This window comes from Manis javanica, chromosome 13 (assembly GCF_040802235.1).
Source record: "Manis javanica isolate MJ-LG chromosome 13, MJ_LKY, whole genome shotgun sequence".
Taxonomy (NCBI): domain Eukaryota; kingdom Metazoa; phylum Chordata; class Mammalia; order Pholidota; family Manidae; genus Manis; species Manis javanica.
The window spans coordinates 15716223-15742632 of record NC_133168.1 but is presented as its reverse complement, the minus strand read 5'-3'; the positions used below and the strand labels follow the sequence as shown (position 1 = coordinate 15742632).

General features: G+C 39.1%; 1 protein-coding gene across 2 annotated transcripts in view; it reads right to left on the bottom strand.

Moving 5' to 3' along the window:
- Positions 1-26410, bottom strand: part of MAP3K7 (mitogen-activated protein kinase kinase kinase 7) — an 80701-nt gene that overhangs the window by 42426 nt on the left and 11865 nt on the right. For both annotated transcript variants that reach the window (XM_017663693.3, XM_017663694.3), the window contains exons 2-5: positions 25740-25850; positions 23127-23192; positions 22591-22636; positions 21383-21521 (exon numbers count right to left, since the gene is read on the bottom strand). In XM_017663693.3, coding sequence (XP_017519182.1) covers positions 21383-21521; positions 22591-22636; positions 23127-23192; positions 25740-25850 — 362 coding nt within the window. The remainder of the gene's footprint in view (positions 1-21382; positions 21522-22590; positions 22637-23126; positions 23193-25739; positions 25851-26410) is intronic.

Genomic DNA, 26410 nt, shown 5'->3' with positions numbered 1-26410 from the left:
AAAAGGCCCTGAGGCCAGGAATCAAATAAACCAGGTTCAAGGTTTAACTATTAATTCTGATAGTAGTCACGTCCACATGGAGCTGACTAGAATCACAGAGACCAAACACCTACTTTTGAGGAAATCAAATTGCCAAAGAAACAGAGTCTGGAATAAAAAGCCTTTGGTGTTTGAGTCCTCCAACAATCCTCAGGACGCCAGATGTGCCTCAGCAGGGAGCAGGCGACGGCAGTCACGCAGCTCCTGAGGAGAGCATGTGCCCCAACACCCACTCCTGACACAGCTACGGAGAACACATGAGGGAGCTTCCCTAAGGGTGATGCTGAGTCAGGAGCAATGGATAAGGGAGTTCCTCCCCAAGGGCAGAAACAGGATCTGATCTAGAGGCTTCTTACAACACTAGGGTAGAGGGACCAGACCAGGCACGCATTCATCCTGATGGACCATTAGCTGCTGTGTGCCTCCGCTCTTCCCTTTTCCCAATAGATACTTGTACGGATTCTCCTCTCTTCTGCCACTGTGTGTGTTGGGAGTGGGGAGAGGAGGAAAGTGAAAGATAACTTATATTTTTAATTTGTTTCCAGACTGAAGGAGTCACACCCAGACCAGCTGGAGGGGACTGCACATCATCCTGAGACCCTAGACTGTGAGCTGGGCGGTGCCTGGGAGAGCCCTTTGGATGTTTAAGTGGCAAAGGGCAGTGAGTGGTTCTATCTGTGGTTTGAGATGTTGGGTTACCAAAAGGCAAATGGCTGGGACTGGCCAGCTGCTCACCCAAGCCATTCCTTCTTCCTCTGGAGCATACAAGACATGCCCCAGACTTTCTTGTAGATAAGTATGGTTAAGATTGAGTTGTGGCCATGAGTACCTGTGTAGAAGGGACATGGGTCAATTCTACCTTTGGCTCAAAAAAACCTGTCAAACATGATCTCCATTCTTTCCTTATCTGCTGGCTGAATGCAGAGGTCCCCAAAGTCTTGGAAGATGGCATAAAGTACAAGAGGCAGAGAGCCTAGCTAGGTCTTTGGATGACCATATGGAAGGTCATCTGCCAAACAGGAACACCTGTTTTGGATTTCACATATGTGAGAAATAAATTTCTATTGTGCTAAGACTTGTATTGGCTACAGCAGCTAGCGTTAAAAGAACTCACATATCCAGCTATTAAGATTCCCTTAAAAAACTGATACTCAGGAGGGGGAGCCAAGATGGCTGCATGAGTAGAGCAGCGGAAATCTCCTCCCAAAACCACATATATTTTTGAAAATACAACAAAGACAACTCTTCCTAAAAGAGAGACCAGAAGACACAGGACAACAGCCAGACTACATCCACACCTGCGAGAACCCAGCGCCTTGCGAAGGGGGTAAGATACAAGTCGCAGCCAGTGGGAGAAGAGGAGTTGGAGCTGGGAGGGAGAGGGAGCCCAGGACTGCTAAACATCCAGCCCTAGCCATCTGCACTGGACTGCAGATGCAGTGCATGTGTGGGGTGCTGGATACTAGGGAAACAGGACAGTAAGACCTGTGAGCGGGTCCCTGCAGCTGATGCCCTGGGGACAAAGAAATGCGAGTGCTTTTTGGAAGTCTTAAAGGGACAGGGACCCCACAGCCAGACGGAAGCGTCCTGGGACACTTAGTTCAGCAGCAGGGAACTCCGGGCACCCTAAACCCTTGGATAGCAGGGCAGCTCAGAGGCCCCTCACGGAGATAAACAGCCTCCTGGCTGTTCCCCCTCCAATGCGGCTCTGCCATATCGGAGCAGCAGCCCAAGGCAGGCCACGCCGACAGCAATAGCGGAGATAAACTCCATGGTGGCCGGGCAAGAATCAGAAGCCCCGTCTGCATGCAGCTGCCCAGCACAACCCACTAGAGGTCGCTGTTCTCCCAGGAGAGGAAGGCCACAAACCAACAAGAAGGAAAGTTCTACCAGCCGTCACTTGTGCCAGCTCTGCAAACTATCTTATCTTCATGAAAAGGCAAAATTTGAGAAAGACAAAGATTACAGAGTCAACACGTGAGAAGGAGACAGACCTAACCAGTCTTCCAGAAAAATAAGTCAAAATAAAAATCATAAACATGCTGACGGAGATGCAGAAAAATATACAAGAGCTAAGGGATGAAGTCCAGAGGGAGATTACAGACGTCTGGAAGGAGATTACAGAAGTGAAACAAACTCTGGAAGGATTTATAAGCAGAATGGATAAAATGCAAGAGGCCATTGATGGAATAGAAACCAGAGAACAGGAATGCAAGAAGCTGACACAGAGAGAGATAAAAGGATCTCCAGGAATGAAGAATATTAAGAGAACTGTGTGACAAATCCAAAAGGAACAATATCCGCATTATAGGGAAATAGAATGCAATGCATTCATTTTAGGAGACTTCAACATGCTACTCACCCCAAAGGATAGATACACTGGACAGAAAATAAGTAAGGACACAGAGGCTCTGAACAACACATTAGAACAGATGGACTTAATAGACATCTATAGAACTCTACATCTAAAAGCAACAGGATGCACATTCTTCTCAAGTGCACATGGAGCATTCTCCAGTATAGACCACATACTAGCTCACAAAAAGAGCCTCAGTAAATTCCAAAAGACTGAAATTCTACCAACCAACTTTTCAGTACACAAAGGTATAAAATTAGAAATAAATTCTACAAAGAAATCAAAAAGGCTCACAAACACATGGAGGCTTAATAACATGCTCCTAATTAATCAATGAATCAACAAACAAATTAAAATAGAGATCAAGGAATATATGGAAACAAATGACAACAACACCACAAAGCCCCAACTTCTGTGGGATGCAGTGAAAGCAGTCTTAAGAGGAAAGTACATAGTGATCCAGGCACACTTGAAGAAAGAAGAACAATCCCAAATGAATAGTCTAACATCACAATTATTGAAACTGGAAAAAGAAGAACAAATGAGGCCTAAAGTCAGCAGAATGAGGGACATAATAAAGATCAGAGAAGAAATAAACAAAATTGAGAAGAATAAAACAATAGAAAAAAATCAATGAAACCAAGAGCTGGTTCTTTGAGAAAATTAACAAAATAGATAAGCCTCTAGCCAAACTTATTAAGAGAAAAAGAGAATCAACACACATCAACAGAATCAGAAATGAGAATGGAAAAATAATGACAGACTTCACAGAAATACAAAGAATTATTAAAGACTACTATGAAAACCTATATGCTAACAAGCTGGAAAACCTAGAAGAAATGGACAACTTCCTAGAAAAATACAACCTTCCAAGACTGACCAAGGAAGAAACACAAAAGTTAAACAAACCAATTACAAGCAAAGAAATTGAAACAGTAATAAAAAAACTACCCAAGAACAAAACCCCCGGGCCAGATGGATTTACCTCGGAATTTTATCAGACATACAGAGAAGATATAATACCTATTCTCCTTAAAGTTTTCCAAAAAATAGAAGAGGAGGGAATACTCCCAAACTCATTCTATGAAGCCAACATCACCCTAATACCAAAACCAGGCAAAGACCCCACCAAAAAGGAAAATTACAGACCAATATCCCTGATGAATGTAGATGCAAAGATACTCTATAAAATATTAGCAAACAGAATTCAAATATATATCTAAAAGATCATACAACATGACCAAGTAGGATTCATCCCAGGGATGCAAGGATGGTACAACATTAGAAAATCCATCAATATCATCAACACATCAACAAAAAGAAGGACAAAAACCACATGATCATCTCCATAGATGCTGAAAAAGTATTTGACAAAATTCAACATCCATTCATGATAAAAACTCTTAGCAAAATGGGAATAGAGGGCAAGTACCTCAACATAATAAAGGCCATATATGATAAACCCACAGCCAACATCATACTGAACAGCGAGAAGCTGAAAGCTTTTCCTCTGAGATCGGGAACAAGACAGGAATGCCCACTCTCCCCACTGTTATTTAACATAGTAGTGGAGGTCCTAGCCACGGCAATCAGACAAAACAAAGAAATACAAGGAATCCAGATTGGTAAAGAAGAAGTTAAACTGTCACTACTTGCAGATGACATGATATTGTACATAAAAAACCCTAAAGACTCCACTCCAAAACTACTAGAACTGATATCAGAATACAGCAAAGTTGCAGGATACAAAATTAACACACAGAAATCTGTGGCTTTCCTATATACTAACAATGAACCAATAGAAAGAGAAATCAGAAAAATAACTCCATTCACAATGGTGTCAAAAAGAATAAAATACCTAGGAATAAACCTAACCAAAGAAGTGAAAGACCTATACCCTGAAAACTACAAGACACTCTTAAGAGAAATTAAAAGGGACACTAACAAATGGAAACTCATCCCATGCTCTTGGCTAGGAAGAATTAATATCATCAAAATGGCTGTCCTGCCCAAAGCAATATATAGATTTGATGCAATCCCTATCGAATTACCAGCAACATTCTTCAATGAACTGGAACAAAGAGTTCAAAAATTCATATGGAAACACCAAAGATCCCGAATAGCCAAAGCAATCCTGAGAAAGAAGAATAAAGTGGGCGGGATCTCACTCCCCAACTTCAAGCTCTACTACAAAGCCATAGTAATCAAGACAATTTGGTACTGGCAAAAGAACAGAGCCACAGACCAGTGGAACAGATTAGAGGCTCCAGACATTAACCCAAACATATATGGTCAATTAATATTTGATAAAGGAGCAATGGACATACAATGGTGAAATGACAGTCTCTTCAACAGATGGTGCTGGCAAAACTGGACAGCTACATGTAAGAGAATGAAACTGGACCACTGTCTAATCCCATACACAAAAATAAATTTGAAATGGATCAAAGACCTGAATGTAAGTCATGAAACCATTAACTCTTGGAAAAAAACATAGGCAAAAACCTTTTAGACATAAACATGAGTGACCTCTTCTTGAACATATCTCCCCGGGCAAGGAAAACAAAAGCAAAAATGAACAAGTGGGACTATACCAAGCTGAAAAGCTTCTGTACAGCAAAAGACACCATCAATAGAACAAAAAGGTACCGTACAGTATGGAAGAATATATTTGTAAATGACAGATCCGATAAAGGCTTGACATCTAAAATATATAAAGAGCTCACACACCTCAACAAACAAAAAACAAATAATCCAATTAAAAAATGGGCAGAGGAACTGAACAGACAGTTCTCCACAAAAGAAATTCAGATGGCCAACAGACACATGAAAAGATGCTCCACATTGCTAGTTATCAGAGAAATGCAAATGAAAACCACAATGAGATATCACCTCACACCAGTAAGGATGGCTACCATCCAAAAGACAAACAACAACAAATGTTGGCGAGGTTGTGGAGAAAGGGGAACCCCCTACACTGCTGGTGGGAATGTAAATTAGTTCAACTATTGTGGAAAGCAGTATGGAGGTTCCTCAAAATAGAAATACCATTTGACCCAGGAATTCCACTTCTAGGAATTTACCCTAAGAATACAGCACTCCAGTTTGAAAAAGACAGATGCACCCCTATGTTTATCACAGCACTATTTACAATCGCCAAGAATTGGAAGCAACCTAACTGTCCATCAGTAGATGAATGGATAAAGAAGATGTGGTACATATACACAATGAAATATTATTCAGCCATAAGAAGAAAACAACTCCTACCATTTGCAACAACGTGGATGGAGCTAGAGGGTATTATGCTCAGTGAAATAAGCCAGGTGGAGAAAGACAAGTACCAAATGATTTCACTCATATGCGGAGTATAAGTACAAAGAGAAACTGTAGGAACAAAACAGCAGCAGAATCACAGAACCAACGAATGGACTAACACTTACCAAAGGGAAAGGGACTGGGGAGGATGGGTGGGTAGGGAGGGATAAAGGGGGGGATGAAGGGGGTATTATGATTAGCATGCATAATGTGGGGGGTGTGAGAAAGGGGAGGGCTGTGCAACACAGAGAACACAAGTAGTGATTCTACAACATTTTGCTATGCTGATGGACAGTGACTGTAATGGGGTTTGTGGAGGGTACTTGGTGTAGGGGAGAGCCTAGTAAACATAATATTCTTCATGTAATTGTAGATTAATGATAAAAAAGAAAAAGAAAGAAAAGGGGGATTACTACCTGATAGGATAAAACTAACTGCAAATCAACGATTAATGCATGCTTTACATATCCTTAATTTTGATCTTTTAAAGGGTGTCTGATGATCAACTATGGAAGTACATTTTTCTGATAATACTTCTCTTTAAAGAAAAAAGAGCAGTTCCTGTGTGGTGATCTCCAATAGGTTCTTCACAGTGGTATAAAGGTCATATCAAAGTGTGGGCAAAGGATTTGTTTGTGTTTATACAGAGGATCAAAACCTAATTTGGCTACTTAGAAAACGAATTAATATAAGAAATGAAGAAGAACTTCCAACATCAACATCCTCTGGAAGAGTCATTCCAGAAGACGATCACCAAAAAACTTCAACAAAGATCCTGGCGCTGTTGCAGTTGTAGCTGCATTCATCCCACCAGTTCCTGGACTTGCCATTAGAATGAAGAAGGAGATATCTAAGCTGGCCTGTGCATACAGTAAAACAACAAATTTGACTGGATCTATACTGTTGGAACTCAACCAAGAATTAGGAGAAGTGCAAGTTGTAGCGCTCCAAAATCTTACAACTACAGACTATCTACTGTTAAAAGAACATACGGGATGTGAACAGTTCCCAGGAATTGGTTGTTTTAATTTGTCTGATTTCTCTCAGACTGTTCAAGTACAGTTGGACAATATCCATCATATCATAGACAAATTTTCACAAATGCCTAGGGTGCCTAACTGGTTTTCTTGGCTTCACTGGAGATGGCTGGTAATTATAGATCTGCTTTGGTTATGTAACTCTATTCCTATTATGTTAATGTGTGTGCACAATTTAATTAGTAGTTTAAAACTTATACATGCTTAAGTTACTCTACAAGAAGATATGTCAAAGAAATAATCAATCCTCCCATGTTTTCTTCCGTCTGCTACCTCTATAGATTTTCTTCTTTTTCCCTAATTACAACCCTTGAATAGAATTCGTGCCTCATATGGAATTTACCGAGTATCATAATACCTCCAAGTGGCAAAGATACCTCAAGACAAATGCTGGGCATAGAAGCCACAGAGCATAAATCTGCAAAGAAGTAAAAAGCTAACCTTTTCAAACAATATGGCTTCTTTCTCACTTACCAACTTTACATCTCCCTGTATGGCCCTGGAAGATGACTGGTTAGCCAGAGACAGGTAAGATTCCTCAAGGGAAGAACAACCTAAGACAGGCACAGTCGCAGGGGCGGCCATCAGGTGAGAAATTGGGGATCAACAGTGGTGAGGCTTAGAACCACACCCTCCCTGTTTTGAGAGAAATCTTCTGCATCCGTGGATGTTTTGTTGCCCTTGTCTAGCTTGGATTAATACTTAGTCTATAGGCACAGACCTGATCATCTACATTTGCCCTCTTACAGCACTAAATTATGTTTTCTACCTTTATCTTGCATCTACCTACCACTTCAGCATTTTATTAAAAAAAAAAATAATAATAATAAGGGAGAAATGTGGGATTCACATATAAATTAAGTATAAAAATCAAACGAATAATCATATCTGACTTCATCGTTTATAGTTCATGATGCGTGATCAAAACTGAAAGTTTCTGTGATGACTGCCCTTGTACTGTTCACCATGTAAGAACTTATTCACTATGTAAGAACTTGTTCGTTATGCTTCAGAAGATTGGACACTGTTGAGAATTAGGCTTGGGGTTGATTAATGATTGTGCATTGAGTCCCGTATACAGAATTTTATTGTTAACAACCATTTGATCAATAAATATAAGAGATACCCTCTCAAAAAATAAAAAAAAATAAAAAAAATAAAAAACAAAAAAACCCCCCAAAATTGATACTCAGATTCAGGTTTTTCATATTCCAGTATCTATTCCTTTAAAAAAACTGAAATATATATAAGGCAGTTTCAAAGTGTCAAAAGAACTATGAAAGTAAAAGATAATTTTTATTAGCTGATTATTATTTAAAAGAAGTTACACATCTAAAAATGTAAAACATTCCCTATATTGCCAAAAAGGCTTTTAGGCATGTGGGTTGTTCTGCAAACCAACAGAAATAATTCTGTACGTTGAATCCCCTCCAACTACCTCCTCTTACATGCAAAAAGTTACTACTATTTTATATAGCCAACATTTTGTTAATGTATATATACTGGTTGTATCTCACCATTCCTTCTTGAATCTCATACTTATCTTATGTAATCATTTTTCTTTCTTCCCCCAACACCTTCAATGAAAGTCTACTTATAGTGAATTCTCTCAGGTCTTATTTCATGATGTCTTTAATTTGCAACACCCCCCACGCCAGCCCCGCCCCAGGAAAAATAATCTAGGGCAGGTACACAGTTCTGCGTAGGTAACTTTTTCCTCAGCTTTGTGAAGTTATGATTCCAGTTTTCTAGCTTCTCCTGTTGGTGCTGGAAAGTATACTTTCAATTTGTCAATTCTTTTCAGGTAATCTCTTTTGTGATTAGCCAATTGAAAAATCTTTAAGTTGTTCCCTCAAGGATAGTGAGTTTATGCAGAGGTCTCAGCTGTGCTACCTCACCTGGTGCAGAACAAAGAACTGTCTCCAGTCTGTATCCAGACAACCACCCAGGAGCCACTGAAACCTGGGACCCTGCATCCTTGATCCTGGCAGAGGCTCACAAGTAGAGCTTGGCTTACATGCTTGTTTCCTACTCAAGATTTATTCAATTCTATCTCTTGCCCTGATGATTCCTCTTCTTTTCTTGTAGTATTGCCTATGCATGTAAAAGGATGTCTGTTGCAATATGCAGCATCTCTGGGTGTTATCGGATGGTTTTTCAGTTATCTGGCTTGCCACATTGATGGAGTGTCAAAATTTTGATCATGTGAGCATAAGAAATCACAGCCACATTTTTATAAAATCCCTATGAACACACATAGGATATTAGAATGTAAATACATATGTATCATGGTTTAAACTTCATTTGCTTCTCAAACTAGGTTATGAAACTTTGCCAGTGTATGCTGGGATAAGTTGCAGGGGACCTAAATAGCCCCATGTAAAAGCTAGCACACCTCCCTGCACCACCACTTTTACTCAGTTTTAAGCATTTTTAACATCCTAACACCATCTTTACAACAAACTGCAGAATGCATGAAGCAAAATGCAAAATTCATATGCAACTTTCCTTAGGAAGGTTTTGGGGCGCTATCACAACTCTCAGATCTATTGAGGTTATATTATACCATAACTTTGTTCTGAGGGGTGGGAAAACTTGAGAATCAATTAAGCATTAAAAACTTCACACAATCTCAAAATGTCAAGTGATTCAGTAGCATTCATCTTCTAAAAACAGCTCTACAAATCAAGTCTCCAAGTCTAAGATTGCTCATAAGGCCAAGAATAGTTTCTATTTTAAGTACTTACTTTACTTAACAGGTAATGAGGAATATTATTTATCCCTTAAAAATAGAGGTAGCTATATATGGATATGAAAAGATGTATGTGTATGTGAAAAAAGCATTATGTATAGTATAACCCACATATGCTTAAAAAAACAGAACAAAGCAGTAGTTACCTTTAAGGAATGGAAATGGGAGCCAGGAAAGATTTATTTTGTATTTTTCTATGCTATTTGAATTTGTTTTTAATCATGAACATGTACTATTTTAAAAATAACATATAATTTAAAGAAAACAAAGTAAAATAAATATAGCAGAAAAAAAATGATCCTTATTTTAAATGTCCTTCTTCTGAAGATACTTCTGAAAATGTTCAATCCTCAAATTACTTTTATGTTTAGAATATACATATCTATATATATGGGAGAAATATAACTCTATTATGGTTAAAATGACCACGGAAGATTTCCAGAACATTTTCTAAACTTAAGAATTCTGACTGTCCTCGGTGCCATGTTACCCAAGTACAACCACCAAGAAGCATCCTCTTAGGTTTTCCTTTTGATGACAAACAGAAAAAAAGTTGGATAATACAATTTGCATCATCATACTGTAGTCCTATTCAACAGCAATATATGGAAGTCCATTATAATTACAAATTTTATAAATTCTCTGTATCTAATTTGTATTAAAACTCTAACTGGGGCAGAGCCAGGATGGCGGCGTGAGTAGAGCAGTGGAAATCTCCTCCCCAAAACACATAGAGCTTTGAAAATGTAACAAAGAAAATTCTTCCTAAAATAGAGACCAGAGGACACAGGACAACATCCAGACCACATCCACACCTGCAAGAACCCAGCGCCTTGCGAAGGCGGTAAGATACAAGCCCAGGCCCGGCGGGACCCGAGCGCCCCTCCCCCTGGCTCCCGGCGGGTGGAAAGAAACCGGAGCGGTTTTTTTTTTTTTGCGAGTGCTTTTTGGAAGCCTTAAAGGGACAGGGACCCCGTTGCTAGGGAGGCAGGGCGGCGGGACCGGTGAGCAGGTGCCTGGGACCGGCGCCTGAGGACAAAGATTATCGCGCGTTCTTCCCTACGGGACCAGTGGGCGGGTGCCTGAGACCGGAGCCTGAGGACGGAGGAAATCGTGTTTTTCCCCTTTTTTATCCCTCTTTTTGGTGAGTGCTTTTTGGAAGCCTTAAAGGGACAGGGACCCCCATTGCTAGGGAGGCAGGGCGGTGGGACCAGTGAGCGGGTGCTTAGGACCGGCGCCTGAGGACAAAGATTATCGCGCGTTTTTCCCTACGGGACCGGTGGGCGGGTGCCTGAGACTGGCGCCTGAGGACGGAGGAAATCACGCGTTTTTCCCCCTTTTTCCCCCCTTTTTGGTGAGTGCTTTTGGGAAGCCTTAAAGGGACAGGGACCCCGGTGCTAGGAAGGCAGAGAAGCAGGACCGGTGAGCGGGTGCCTGGGACCGGCGCCTGAGGACAAAGAATATTGCGTGTTTTTCCCTGCGGGACCGGTGGGTGGGTGCCTGAGACCGGCGCCTGAGGATGGAGGAAATCGTGTGTTTTTCCCTTTTTTTTTCTCTTTTTGGCGAGTGCTTTTTGGAAGCCTTAAAGGGACAGGGACCACGGTGCTAGGGAGGCAGGGTGGTGGGACTGGTGAGCGGGTGCCTGGGACCGGCGCCTGAGGACAAAGAATATCGCGCATTTTTCCCTGCGGGACCGGTGGGCAGGTGCCTGAGACTGGCGCCTGAGGATGGAGGAAATCGTGCATTTTTCCCCTCTTTTTTCCTCTTTATGGCGAGTGCTTTTTGGAAGCCTTAAAGGGACAGGGACCCCGGTGCTAGGGAGGCAGAGCAGCAGGACCGGTGAGGGGGTGCCTGGGACTGGCGCCTGAAGACAAAGAATATCGCGCGTTTTTCCCTGCGGGACCGGTGGGCAGGTGCCTTTTGGAAGCCTTGAAGGGACAGGGACCCTGGTGCTAGGGAGGCAGGGCAGCAGGACCAGTGAGTGGGTGCCTGGGACTGGTGCCTGAGGGAAAAAAAAAAAAATGACCTGTTTTTTCCTTTTTTTTTTTCTGTTCCCTCTCTCATTGTTGCTGTTGTTGTTTTGGATTGGAGAGTGCTTTTTGGAAGTCTTAAAGGGGCAGGACAGGGCACTTAGACCAGAGGCAGAGAATCTGGGGATCTCTGGGCACTCTAACACCCTGGGCAACAGGGAGCACAGAGGCCCCTTACGGAGATAAATAGCCTCCCGGCCGCTCCCCCTCCAACCGGGCTCCACCACTTTGGAGGAGCAGCCCCAGCCAGGCCACGCCCACAGCAACAGCGGAGATAAACCCCACAGCAACTGGGCAGGAAGCAGAAGCCCTGTCTGCGCACAGCTGACAAGCATAAGCCACTAGAGGTCGCTATTCTCCCAGGAGAGGAAGGCCACAAACCAACAAGAAGGGAAGCTCTTCCAGTGGTCACTTGTACCAGCTCTGCAAACTATCTCTATCACCATGAAAAGGCAAAACTACAGGCAGACAAAGATCACAGAGACAACACCTGAGAAGGAGACAGACCTAACCAGTCCTCCTGAAAAAGAATTCAAAATAAAAATCATGAACATGCTGACAGAGATGCAGAGAAAAATGCAAGAGCAATGGGATGAGATGCAGAGAAAAATGCAAGAGCAATGGGAGGAAGTCCGGAGGGAGATCACAGATGTCAGGAAGGAGATCACAGAGGTGAAACAATCCCTGGAAGGATTTATAAGCAGAATGGATAAGAAGCAAGAGGCCATTGAAGGAACAGAAGCCAGAGAACAGGAACGTATAGAAGCTGACATAGAGAGAGATAAAAGGATCTCCAGGAATGAAACAACACTAAGAGAACTATGTGACCAAGCCAAAAGGAATAATATTCGTATTATAGGGGTACCAGAAGAAGAAGAAAGAGGAAAAGGGATAGAAAGTCTCTTTGAAGAAATAATTGCTGAAAACTTCCCCAAACTGGGGGAGGAAATAATCAAACAGACCATGGAACTACACAGAACCCCCAACAGAAAGGATCCAAGGAGGACAACACCAAGACACATAGTAATTAAAATGGCAAGGATCAAGGACAAGGAAAGAGTTTTAAAGGCAGCTAGAGAGAAAAAGGTCACCTATAAAGGAAAACCCATCAGGCTAACATCAGACTTCTCAACAGAAACTCTACAGGCCAGAAGAGAATGGCATGATATACTTAATGCAATGAAACAGAAGGGCCTTGAACCAAGAATACTGTATCCAGCACGACGATCATTTAAATATGATGGCGGGATTAAACAATTCCCAGACAAGCAAAAGCTGAGGGAATTTGCTTCCCACAAACCACCTCTACAGGGCATCCTACAGGGACTGCTCTAAATGGGAGCACCCCTAAAAAGAGCACAGAACAAAACACACAACATATGAAGAATGGAGGAGGAGGAATAAGAAGGGAGAGAAGAAAAGAATCTCCAGACAGTGTATATAACAGCTCAATGAGCGAGCTAAGTTAGGCAGTAAGATACTAAAGAAGCTAACCTTGAACCTTTGGTAACCACGAATCTAAAGCCTGCAATGGCAATAAGTACATATCTCTCAATAGTCACCCTAAATGTAAATGGACTTAATGCACCAATCAAAAGACACAGAGTAATAGACTGGATAAAAATGCAAGACCCATCTATATGCTTCTTACAAGAAACTCACCTTAAACCCAAAGACAAGCATAGACTAAAAGTCAAGGGATGGAAAAACATATTTCAGGCAAACAACAGCGAGAAGAAAGCAGGGGTTGCGGTACTAATATCAGACAAAATAGACTTCAAAACAAAGAAAGTAACAAGAGATAAAGAAGGATACTACATAATGATAAAGGGCTCCGTCCAACAAGAGGATATAACCATTCTAAATATATATGCACCCAATACAGGAGCACCAGCATATGTGAAGCAAATACTAACAGAACTAAAGAGGGAAATAGACTGCAATGCATTCATTTTAGGAGACTTCAACACACCACTCACCCCAAAGGATAGATCCACTGGGCAGAAAATAAGTAAGGACACACAGGCACTGAACAACACACTAGAACAGATGGACCTAATAGACATCTATAGAACTCTACATCCAAAAGCAACAGGATATACATTCTTCTCAAGTGCACATGGAACATTATCCAGAATAGACCACATACTAGCTCACAAAAAGAGCCTCAGTAAATTCCAAAATATTGAAATTCTACCAATCAATTTTTCAGACCACAAAGGTATAAAAGTAGAAATAAATTCTACAAAGAAAACAAAAAGGCTCACAAACACATGGAAGCTTAACAACATGCTAATAAATAATCAATGGATCAATGAACAAATCAAAATAGAGATCAAGGAATATATAGAAACAAATGACAACAACAACATACTAAGCCCCAACTTCTGTGGGACGCAGCGAAAGCAGTCTTAAGAGGAAAGTATATAGCAATCCAGGCACACTTGAAGAAGGAAGAACAATCCCAAATGAATAGTCTAACATCACAATTATCGAAACTGGAAAAAGAAGTACAAATGAGGCCTAAAGTCAGCAGAAGGAGGGACATAATAAAGATCATAGAAGAAATAAACAAAATTGAGAAGAATAAAACAATAGCAAAAATCAACGAAACCAAGAGCTGGTTCTTTGAAAAAATAAACAAAATAGATAAGCCTCTAGCCCAAACTTATTAAGAGAAAAAGAGAATCAACACAAATCAACATAATCAGAAATGAGAATGGAAAAATCACGACAGACTCCACAGAAATATAAAGAATTATTAAAGACTACTATGAAAACCTATATGCCAACAAGCTGGAAAACTTAGAAGAAATGGACAGCTTCCTAGAAAAATACAACCTTCCAAGACTGAACAAGGAAGAAACACAAAAGTTAAACAAACCAATTACGAGCAAAGAAATTGAAAGGGTAATCAAAAAACTACCCAAGAACAAAACCCCGGGGCCTGACGGATTTACCTCGGAATTTTATCAGACACACAGAGAAGACATAATACCCATTCTCCTTAAAGTGTTCCACAAAATAGAAGAAGAGGGAATACTCCCAAACTCATTCTATGAAGCCAACATCACCCTAATACCAAAACCAGGCAAAGACCCCACCAAAAAAGAAAATTACAGACCAATATCCCTGATGAATGTAGATGCAAAAATACTCAATAAAATATTAGCAAACAGAATTCAAATATATATCAAAAGGATCATACACCATGATCATGTGGGATTCATTCGAGGGATGCAAGGATGGTACAATATTCGAAAATCCATCAATATCATCCAACACATCAACAAAAAGAAGGACAAAAACCACATGATCATCTCCATAGATGCTGAAAAAGCATTTGACAAAATTCAACATCCATTCATGATAAAAACCCTCAGCAAAATGGGAATAGACGGCAAGTACCTCAACATAATAAAGGCCATATACGATAAACCCACAGTCAGCATTATACTTAACAGCGAAAAGCTGAAAGCATTTCCTCTGAGATCGGGAACAAGACAGGGATGCCCACTCTCCCCACTGTTATTTAACATAGTACTGGAGGTCCTAGCCACGGCAATCAGACAAAACAAAGAAATACAAGGAATCCAGATTGGTAAAGAAGAAGTTAAACTGTCACTATTTGAGGATGACATGATACTGTACATAAAAAACCCTAAAGACTCCACTCCAAAACTACTAGAACTGATAAAAGAATACAGCAAAGTTGCAGGGTACAAAATTAACACACAGAAATCTGTAGCTTTCCTATACACTAACAATAAATCAATAGAAAGAGAAATCAGGAAAACAATTCCATTCACCATTGCATCAAAAAGAATAAAATACCTAGGAATAAACCTAACCAAAGAAGTGAAAGACTTATACTCTGAAAACTACAAGTCACTCTTAAGAGAAATTAAAGGGGACACTAATAAATGGAAACTCATCCCATGCTCATGGCTAGGAAGAATTAATATCGTCAAAATGGCCATCCTGCCCAAAGCAATATACAGATTTGATGCAATCCCTCTCAAATTACCAGCAACATTCTTCAATGAATTGGAACAAATAATTCAAAAATTCATATGGAAACACCAAAGACCCCGAATAGCCAAAGGAATCCTGAAAAAGAAGAATAAAGTAGGGGTGATCTCACTCCCCAACTTCAAGCTCTACTACAAAGCCATAGTAATCAAGACAATTTGGTACTGGCACAAGAACAGAGCCACAGACCAGTGGAACAGATTAGAGACTCCAGACATTAACCCAAACAAATATGGTCAATTAATATTTGATAAAGGAGCCATGGACATACAATGGCAAAATGACAGTCTCTTCAACAGATGGTGCTGGCAAAACTGGACAGCTACATGTAGGAGAATGAAACTGGACCATCGGCACACCCCATATACAAAGGTAAACTCAAAATGGATCAAAGACCTGAATGTAAGTCATGAAACCATTAACTCTTGGAAAAAAACATAGGCAAAAACCTTTTAGACATAAACATGAGTGACCTCTTCTTGAACATATCTCCCCGGGCAAGGAAAACAACAGCAAAAATGAGCAAGTGGGACTACATTAAGCTGAAAAGCTTCTGTACAGCGAAAGACACCATCAATAGAACAAAAAGGAACTCTACAGTATGGGAGAATATATTTGAAAATGACAGATCCGATAAAGGCTTGACGTCCAGAATATATAAAGAGCTCACACGCTTCAACGAACAAAAAACAAATAACCCAATTAAAAAATGGGCAGAGGAACTGAACAGACAGTTCTCTAAAAGAGAAATACAGATGGCCAAGAGACACATGAAAAGATGCTCCACATTGCTAATTATCAGAGAAATGCAAATTAAAACTACAATGAGGTATCACCTCACACCAGTAAGGATGGCTGCCATCCAAAAGACAAACAACAACAAATGTTGGCGAGGCTGTGGAGAAAGGGGAACCCTCCTACACTGCTGGTGGGAATGTAAATTAGTTCAACCATTGTGGAAAGCAGTTTGGAGGTTCATCAAAATGCTCAAAACAGACCTACCATTTGACCCAGGAATTCCACTCCTAGGAATTTACCCTAAGAACACAGCAATCAAGTTTGAGAAAGACAGATGCACCCCTATGTTTATTGCAGCACTATTTACAATAGCCAAGAATTGGAAGCAACCTCAATGTCCATCGGTAGATGAATGGATAAAGAAGATGTGGTACATATACACAATGGAATACTACTCAGCCATAAGAAGTGGAAAAATCCAACCATTTGCAGCAACATGGATGGAGCTGGAGAGTACTATGCTCAGTGAAATAAGCCAAGCGGAGAAAGAGAAATACCAGATGATTTCACTCATCTGAGGAGTATAAGAACAAAGGAAAAACTGAAGGAACAAAACAGCAGCAGAATTACAGAACCCAAAAATGGACTAACAGGTACCAAAGGGAAAGGAACTGGGGAGGATGGGTGGGCAGGGAGGGATAAGGGCGGGGAAGAAGAAGGGGGGTATTAAGATTAGCATGCATGGGGGGGGAGGGAGAAAGGGGAGGGTGGGCTGTACAACACAGAGAGGACAAGTAGGGATTCTACAACATTTTGCTAAGCTGATGGACAGTAACCGTAATGTGGTTGTTAGGGGGGACCTGATATAGGGGAGAGCATAGTAAACATAGTACTCTTCATGTAAGTGTAGATTAAAGATTAAAAAAAAAAAAAAGAAAGAAAGAAAGAAAAGAGGGGTTACTCCTTGATAGGATAAAACTATTGGTAAATCAAAGATCAACGCATGCTTTAAATATCCTTAATGTTGATCACTTAAAGGGTATTAGATGCTCAGCTATGGAGGTACTCTTTTCTGATACTATTCCTTTCTCTTACAAAAAAAAAAAAAAAAAAAGCAGTCCCTGTGTGCTGACCTCCAATGAGTTCTGCACAGTGGTATAGAGGGCATGTCAAAGTGTGGGCAAAGGGTCTGTTTGTTTCTATGCAGAAGATCAAGGCCTAGCTTGGATACCCAGAAAATGAACTAAGATACGATATGAGGAGGAGCTTCCGGCATCAGCACTCTCTGGAGGACTCGTGCCAGGGGATGACCATCAAAAAGCCTCCACAGGGATCCGGACGATGCTGCGGTTGTGGCTGCATCCACCCCACTGTTTCCTGGACTTGCCACTGGAATGAGGAGGGAGATGTCTCGGCTGGCATGTGCATACAGTGAGACAATGAATTTGACCGGATCTGTACTGTTGGAACTCAACCAGGAGTTGGGAGGGGTGCAAGTGGTAGCACTCCAAAATCTCATGACTATAGACTATCTACGATTAAAAGAACATATGGGATGTGAACAGATCCCAGAAATGGGCTGCTTTAATTTGTCTGATTTTTCTCAGACTGTTCAAGTACAGTTGGACAATATCCATCATATCATAGACAAGTTTTCACAAATGCCTAGGGTGCCTAAATGGTTTTCTTGGCTTCACTGGAGATGGATGGTAATTATAGATTTGCTATGTTTATGTCACCGTATTCCTATTATGTTAATATGTGTGTACAAATTAGTTAGTAGTTTAAAACCTATACATAATTAAGGTACTCTACAAGAAGATATGTCAAAGAAATAATCAATCCTCCCATGTTTTCTTCCATATGCTACCTCTATAGCTTTTCTTCTTCCTTCCTAATCACAACCCTTAAATAGAATTTGTGCCTCATATCGAATTTACCGAGTATCATAATTCCTCCAGGTGGTAAAGATACCTCTAGACAAGTGCTGGGCATAGAAGCCACAGGGCATAAATCTGCAAAGTAAAAAGCTAACCTTTTCAAACAATATGGCTTCTCTCTCACTTACCAACTTTACATTTCCCTGTATGGCCCCGGAAGATGACTGGTTAGCCAGAGACGGGTAAGATTCCTCAAGGGACGAAAAACCTAAGACAGGCACAGTCGCAGAGGTCCATCGGGTGAGAAATTGGGGATCAACAGAGGTGAAGCTCAGAACCTCATTCCCCTGCTTTGAGAGAAATCTTCTGCATCCATGGATGTTTTGCTGCCCTTGTCTAGCTTGGATTAATACTTAGTCCATAGGCACACACCTGATCATCTACATTTGCCCTCTTAGAGCACTAAACTATGTTTTCTACCTTTATCTTGCATCTACCTCCCACTTCAGCATTTTATTAAAAATGAAAATAATAATAATAATAAAGGGAGAAATGTGGGATCCACATATAAATCAAGTATAAAAATCAAACGAATATTCATATTTGACCTGATTGTTTATAGTTCTTAATGCGTGATCAAAACCGAAAGTTTCTGTGATGAATGCCCTTGTACTGTTCACCATGTAAGAATTAATTCACTATGTAAGAATTCATTCACCATGTAAGAACTTGTTCGTTATGCTTCAGAAGATTGGAGACTGACGAGAATTAGGCTTGAGATGGATTAATGATTGTGCATTGAGCACTGACCCCCCTATACTGAATTTCATTGTTGTTAACAACCATTTGATCAATAAATATGAGAGAAGACCTCTCAATAAAAAAAAACAAAACTCTAACTTGACAGACTGTTTAGAAAACTAAGGTTTTTTTAATGTCCAACATAAGCCAGATAAACTACACTAACATCTCCATAATGCCATTAACTATTTCTATAATAGTAAGCGCAAACAATGCCAAATACAATTAACTATTAGATGTACCTCAGTAACAAAAATGTCCCCTTGTCTCAGTGTACTTGGTCAAGCTCTTACTGCCCTCTACTCAAGGTAAGGACTCTGTAACCGGTTTCCTTGTTTCTGGCACATTCAAGATACAATTTTTCTGAATGAATTTCATATTAATACTTTTACAAGTACTACTCCTTTACTCTTAAGACTTTAATACTCAATGAAATATGAACCTAAATTATCTTTTCACACAGGACCAAAACCACATTTTTATTTCTGATGTACATGTGAATGAACTTTCAAAAAATTTTAAAAGGGGCATAAGCACAATATGGTACTGTACAAACCAACTGACCAAATCATCAGGTGCCATCTTTATGTGCCGTTCTGAGAACTATTTCCGATCACAGTACCCACAGGTTTTCAGGTGACAATAACCTAGAGCATATGTACTTATAAATACAGTTGTATATGAAAGCATAGCCATTCCAAGGAATTTTCTTTTTCCTGGTACCTTCTGAAAAAATCAATTCTAATTCTAAAGCCTAATTTGTCCACTGGGTGTCCCAAAGACAATCTGCAACACTACAGGGGGAGGCCAGCCATAGGATGCCCAAGAGGAATGAATGACTTAGACTAGACCTCTTACAAATACGTTAATGGTGTTACTTAGCAAAAGCAGAGTCCCTATCTACAAATGATTTCAGTAGAACCTAACTGTTCTAAATAGGTTGGTTAAATAAACCAACGATTTATGGATTTATGGAGTAGGGGTGGACAGAGAATGGACAGTTGTTCAAGCTGTGTAATTAATAAATATAAAAGACGTTAGAAAACTGAAATGACTTTTATTAGACATTCCATATATATTTGTTTAATGGCTAGTCAGTCATTCAAAAGCCAAAACACTCCCTAATGCAGAAGAAAATAGACAGTAGAGGGAGTTGCAGCTGACGGTTTCTAGCTCCTCCAGAAAAAGAACGTTTTGTCTGTACCTGAGGCTTGCCTGTACCCTTAGAATCATTAGTTAATTTACTGCTGGATGAGCACTATGATTTTCATGAATGTGTTTTGATAATTCGACTCCATGTTAATACGGAGAGGAAAATGAGGACTCAGTCTCTGTAACCAGGCAACAAAAGTTCAATGATTTCTTCTTTATTAGCCAAGAGAAGGCACTAAGGTAACAGCCCTAGGAGTTAACTTAGAAAAATAAAAGTGTCATGAATCTGGAATTTAGGCATTTATTTGACCAGGGGCCTGGGGAAAGAGAAATCAGTTTAAGCCTGGGAGTAGAAATAAGGTACACCAATGAGAACAGTGACTCTAAGAATTGGAACCTATGTAAAGGATATTGGATTAGACGTGAGAGTGACAAGTTATACCCAGAAGGCATGCTTTAATGCTTTAAACCAGTATCAAGAGAATGGAATACTTGAGATTCATTTCCTAGGAGAAATGTCTCATCTGAGGACTGATGTGATCGCCAGGAGAAGCAGAGTAGGGTGTGCGGAGAAGGGCACCCGGGGACAGTTTCACTGTCACAGGTGGATAAAGACGACAGAACTTACAGCAAAAAGGAGACAGTAAATACCACATGTATATTTTCTTTAATTGAATACTGATACAAATAAAACTACCAAAGTTGCAGCCTTTTCAAGTATTTATTTAGGGAATTTTAAAGTTCTTTAAGATTCCCAGAATCCTAAATATGGGAAAAGGATTTAAATTTCTACCCAGATGCCAGATTTCTTGCCTTCCTCTGAAAATAAACGTTCTATAAATTTGTAGTAGAATGTCTACCACGTGTGCACATTGTGCTAGTTGTTAGGGATATAGCATGGAACAAGACAGATTTGTCTTTGCACAAATCATGGAACTGTCTAACTGCACACATAAAATAATATTCATATGAAGGCATAAAATAAGATTTATAAGGCTAATGGATTCTAGAAATATGCTAATCTAAGGAGGGCATTACTAAAAATAAAACTTTACTGAAATAAAAATCCTACTAAAGACAACATTCTAAAATGCAAGCTTAAGATAAATGACTAAGGGATGCAAATGGAGTTAAAAATAAACACTTGATCAAACTAAAAGGGAAGAGAAAAGAGAAACTCATGTGCACTCATCAGCATGAATGAGGGGGTGGGTAAAGGGTGGCAAGAGAGATGCCACATTAGAACTTACTTTGGTGGTTTCAGGTCCCTGTGAATGAGCGCTTTGGGCTGCATGCTGTGAAGGTAAGCCACCCCTTGGGAACACTGTAAACACCAGCTCATTGCATGGGCGGCCGTGTAGTATGGCAAGGGTTCAGCACCATGCAGCACTGCAAGAAAAAGGTACAAACTAAAAAGAACTTTATTGCATATAAAAGACATGTGGTGACTGCAAGCACTGTCAGAACACATGACTAGCTGTTTTTCTTCCAAAGTTCCTCTCAGCCCTACTTTTAGTTCTTTTCTAAGTAAAATGATGGAAGTATCTAATTTCAGGTGAACAACTACCACACAGGCACCTAACATGTAACAGCTTTTCATTCAAGTAAAATTCATAAACATTATCACACTTTTTCATATTGATGGAGAGTCTTTCACACAATAATATAAATGGTAAGCAATGTGATGGCACACTACTATAGGAGAGACACAGAGAAACTGAACAGAAGGAAACACAATCATGGGTACCAAGATGCTCCCAATTACACTTCCAATAGCTAAAAACTAGAAATAGTTCAACCAAATAAAACAATGGAGTATCAGATGACCCTTAAAATAATGAACACATGGGCTGTAAATACAAATAAATGTTTATATGAATTAATGTTACTTTAAAAAATAAATGCAGCTATTTTATATAAATGGTGCAACAAGAGATAACACATTCAGGTACTGGTGTTGGTGTTTGAAAGAAACCATTTGTATTTCTTCTTGTGAAAAAGTTCTCCTCTATAAAGGTAACTAAATGATACAGTTTTCTTTCATTGTTATAATTAAAATGGTCTGTGAAATGAGTTTTTACTAGTTTATTTTTTGAGAAGCAAAATAAAAAATTTAAATGGATGTATGGTTAAAGAGTTCTAAAATGAGGAGGTGCAAATCTAAGAGAAGATAAAAAGAAAAAAGTATGAAGATATTTTAAAATCTATTTAAAAAGCAAATTTTACTTTACTTAAATGCTTTTTAACATTATGCAAAGTACCATCAATTAAAAAAGTTGACATACTTAGACTTCTAAATTTCACATACTAATGCTGTAGCATCTTTTCCTTTTAATCTTAAGCAGATTCTTAATTACCTCCTCTTGGACTTCTGAGGGTAAATTGTGAAGAACATTAAGTTACAGGTTACATTAAAAACTTTTCAATTATTTACTCTACTAGTTCTAATGATACTCACCATTATATAAGGAGCCCCCTTCAGCATATTCCATCACAAGACACACCTAAACAAAATGTAGGTCAGAATATTAACCACAGAGCTACAGCATCTTAAAGGACTTGAGAGATGATTTAATTCAACCTCTGATTTTATAAATGCATTACAAATTATTCTTTTGGTCTCTAATATATGAATGGCATTAGAGAAAAAAAAACTTTTCACAATCTAAGACCTTGTCTTGTAGGGTCCCATTGTCTAAGAGTGGAGATGTATATACAGACACAGTCACCAGATCTTTGGGGACTTTCTCCAGTGCTAGTGAGTATCCTGTCACACGATAGGATAAGCCTCCTAAGATGTGGTTACTGGGTAAGACTGCCCAAGAAAAACCCCTCCAATATACTGTGTTGCTAACAGAATAGAAACAAACACAAGTATATTTTCCCCCCAGAAATAACATGACAGATCCAAACAGCTTCATAAACTACACACCAGTATATATCTGCCATGTCATTTTTTATAGACAGGTGACAGTGAGAAAATGACAAACTTACTGGATTCAAGCAGGCTCCATAAAGCTTTACAATATTAGGATGGTTCACGCGGGATAACTGCCGAAGCTGTAACAAATTAAGGTTTCTGTTAAAAAGTGCTAACTTTTGAGGAACTGCTTTCACAGTATCATGAGAATCTTAGGGTCGTACAAAACATTAGTTTAATCATTCAACAATACTATTTGCTCTGTAGCTGGCACAACCATCATAAGTGCCCTCCCCCCCCCCAACCCCCAGAATGGCACACAGAATCCTTGCCCTAGAGCTCTCTCAATTCAGTTGGGGGAGAAACACGTAAAAAAAATCATTAAAGTAATGTGCTAAGTGTTATGACAGGAGTTATGAACAAGGTATGAAAACTACAAATAAGAAGAAATTAACTTTGCCAGGACATGTTAGGACATTATCCCAGAGATGGCACTGAACTGAGTTATTCCAACCAATAGTCAGGATCCCGATAGCCAGGAAGTAGTGGTGCAGGAGGGTTAGAACTTCACCAGATTTAAAATCTGCACCTGCACTCTCTTTATAGTCTCCCATCTCTTGTGTCAATTCTTTCCTCTCCATTTGCACTACCACTGCCTTAGCAATTCTAACCTGAGTTGCTGTGGTAATTACTACTGCCTTCCCTTAGCTGGTCTCCCTACTTCCAGTTTTAACCTTCTCCAATCCAAGGATTCACATTAAAGTCATATTCAATGAAGTCAGTGAGGGATTTGCCTGTATGCAAATATCTTGCTCTTCATCTCAAACTCCTATTAATGTATCCCCCTCAAATTGCCTCTTGCTCTTTCTTCTCTCTTTTCTGCCTTTTTCCCTCCCTTCCTCCTTTACTTCTCTATTACCTACATTATACTGCAGACTCATATAAATCCACTAAGGTAAACCTTGTTACTATGTGCTATTAGAATGCTGTATTTTTCTGTAGGCAATGTTTGTGGGTTTTCAGTCCTAACAGAAGAATTAATATCACTATTTATTATATTCTTATTTATATATACATATATATTATTATATTTCATCCTGTTAGATTTAGCACTGAGCTTTAAATAGCAGATTATTCAAGCATTTATTTCTGCCTCATTGCCAAATCCCACTAAGACAGTAAAGATATTTTCTCAAAGCATATATGCAGAAGGATGAAGACAATGTGAAATGAGAAAACACCACATATTTTTAGAAGTTGGAAATCAAATGACTAGCAATATTGAAAGAGCAGACCTAAAAGAAATGAAAATAAGTATAAAGCAACCAGATTTATCTCACAAAAGCTCTAAAAGGCTTGAGAGTGGTAGTAAATACCAGCTTCCTATAACAATGAGCTAATGAAAGAGTGGCAATATTAGTTGAAAGTTAGATCCGAAGATCCCTTCCCTCCCTAACTTCACACAGCTTGGCGGCTGCCTCTTTATCATCTCAAAGGTTTGAGGCTGATTCATTAGAGAAGGTTAACAAAGTCTCTGGACTGGGGGACACCAAACAAAAAAACTAAAGGATGAGCTCAAGCAGTTGCTTCTGAGAAGCAGAAAACTTGACAGGAGGTGTGGGGGATAAAACTTTTAAAAATAAGAATACGTAGGGAACCAGCTGACAATTTAGAGTACATGTCTGTATAGATTTGATTAAAAACATTTTTTTCTCCAGGCTATTGTGATCTCTTGACTCTTGATCCCTAGCACGAAACACACATACTTTTACCTAGTTTTGTGAAGCCATCAATACAACAGTATAGGATCTATGACCTTATCTAAGCCATGAACAAAAATTGTAAAAAAGGGAAGACTGAGGCCGAAGTTCTAGAATATACTACTACAGATCACCTTTCTTCATGACTCCATCAAACTATCAGCATTTCTCATCTCATTTAACTAATTACAAAAATTAGTGTTATCATATCACAACCAAATTCTAATTTCTTCACATTACACAGTTAAATGTATCATGAAATATACTTTGAAATAATTAAATAAAATAACATATAAACTCAGATGGTTTATAAGGTAAAGACCACTCAGCCTTTGGCCAATGAGGTTAAAAAGTGATAAATCACTGACTTAATGAAATACAATAATCTAATACACAATATAGCACAAAATTAATAAAGAATAAATCTAACAATACAATAATCTCATGATTATCAAAATCTTCATCATCAAAGCTAAGATAACAGAGTTGTAAATTTTCATGCTAAATGAGTAAAATCAAATTTGAAATTATCTTCCTTTAAAATGATCTCATTTGAATTTCTAAAAATACTCAAAAATGAATGCATACTACTTCCCCTTCTTAATTTTAGGTAATGGGAGAAAATAGCATTTCTTTTCTTTTTAAAATTTAAATTCTATGCCTTGAAATAGATCTGAATTACATGGATGAGACTATTTTAATTCAGGGATGGATTCATTTATGTAGTTGTCACTTTTCTCCAAGTTTCTAATCAGAACTAATAGTATGAATGAAAAAGTGTTCCTATGGAATTACCTTTGGTTCAGCCAAATTGCTGATATTTGAGTATACAGAAAAATGATCGAAAAACAATTTTTTTCATAATATTAAATTCAGAGTGTCTGAAGTGAAGAACTATACAACGGGAATGATTCTCTCTCTACTTACCTCTACAATAAAAGCTTTCCTCTCCGATTCACTTTCTATTTGTTTAATAGCAACATCTTTTGCTCTCCACTTAGCTTTGCAAACTACTCCAAAGGCTCCTCTTCCAACAACCTGAGTTTAAAAAAATCATGAGAATTAGAAACAGTTTTCAGCCCAGCATGTAACACTGAACACAATCTGAAAGACTTACTGAAGAACTTAGAAAAACCTTCACTATCTGGATCTGACACTAAGCAAGTATGAATTTTCATTAAAGGCAGGAGATAATGAAATGAACTGTACCTTTGAAAGTTTGTGGTCTAGATACCAGTTCCGTGTCAAGTAAAACCATACACAAAAACAACAAAAAAGACTCTTGGAGACAGAAAACAAATGAAAACAGGCAAGATGTATAAGAGGATAGAGAGAAGACGATTTGGAAAAGTAAAAATAAAAAGCAGGAATATATAACAATGTTTTAAGCTATCATTTATGAAATAAATAAGCAGGAGTAGGGAGTGGAAGACTGGCCACTGTGAAGGATAGACAAAAAAAGCATCATCTAGACAAAGGAACATTGTTCATCTAGAAAAAGGAATGAACTACCGAATGTGCTACAATGTGGATGAACATCAAAAGCACTATGCTAAGTGACAGCTAGACACAAGAGACTTACACATTGTATCATTCCA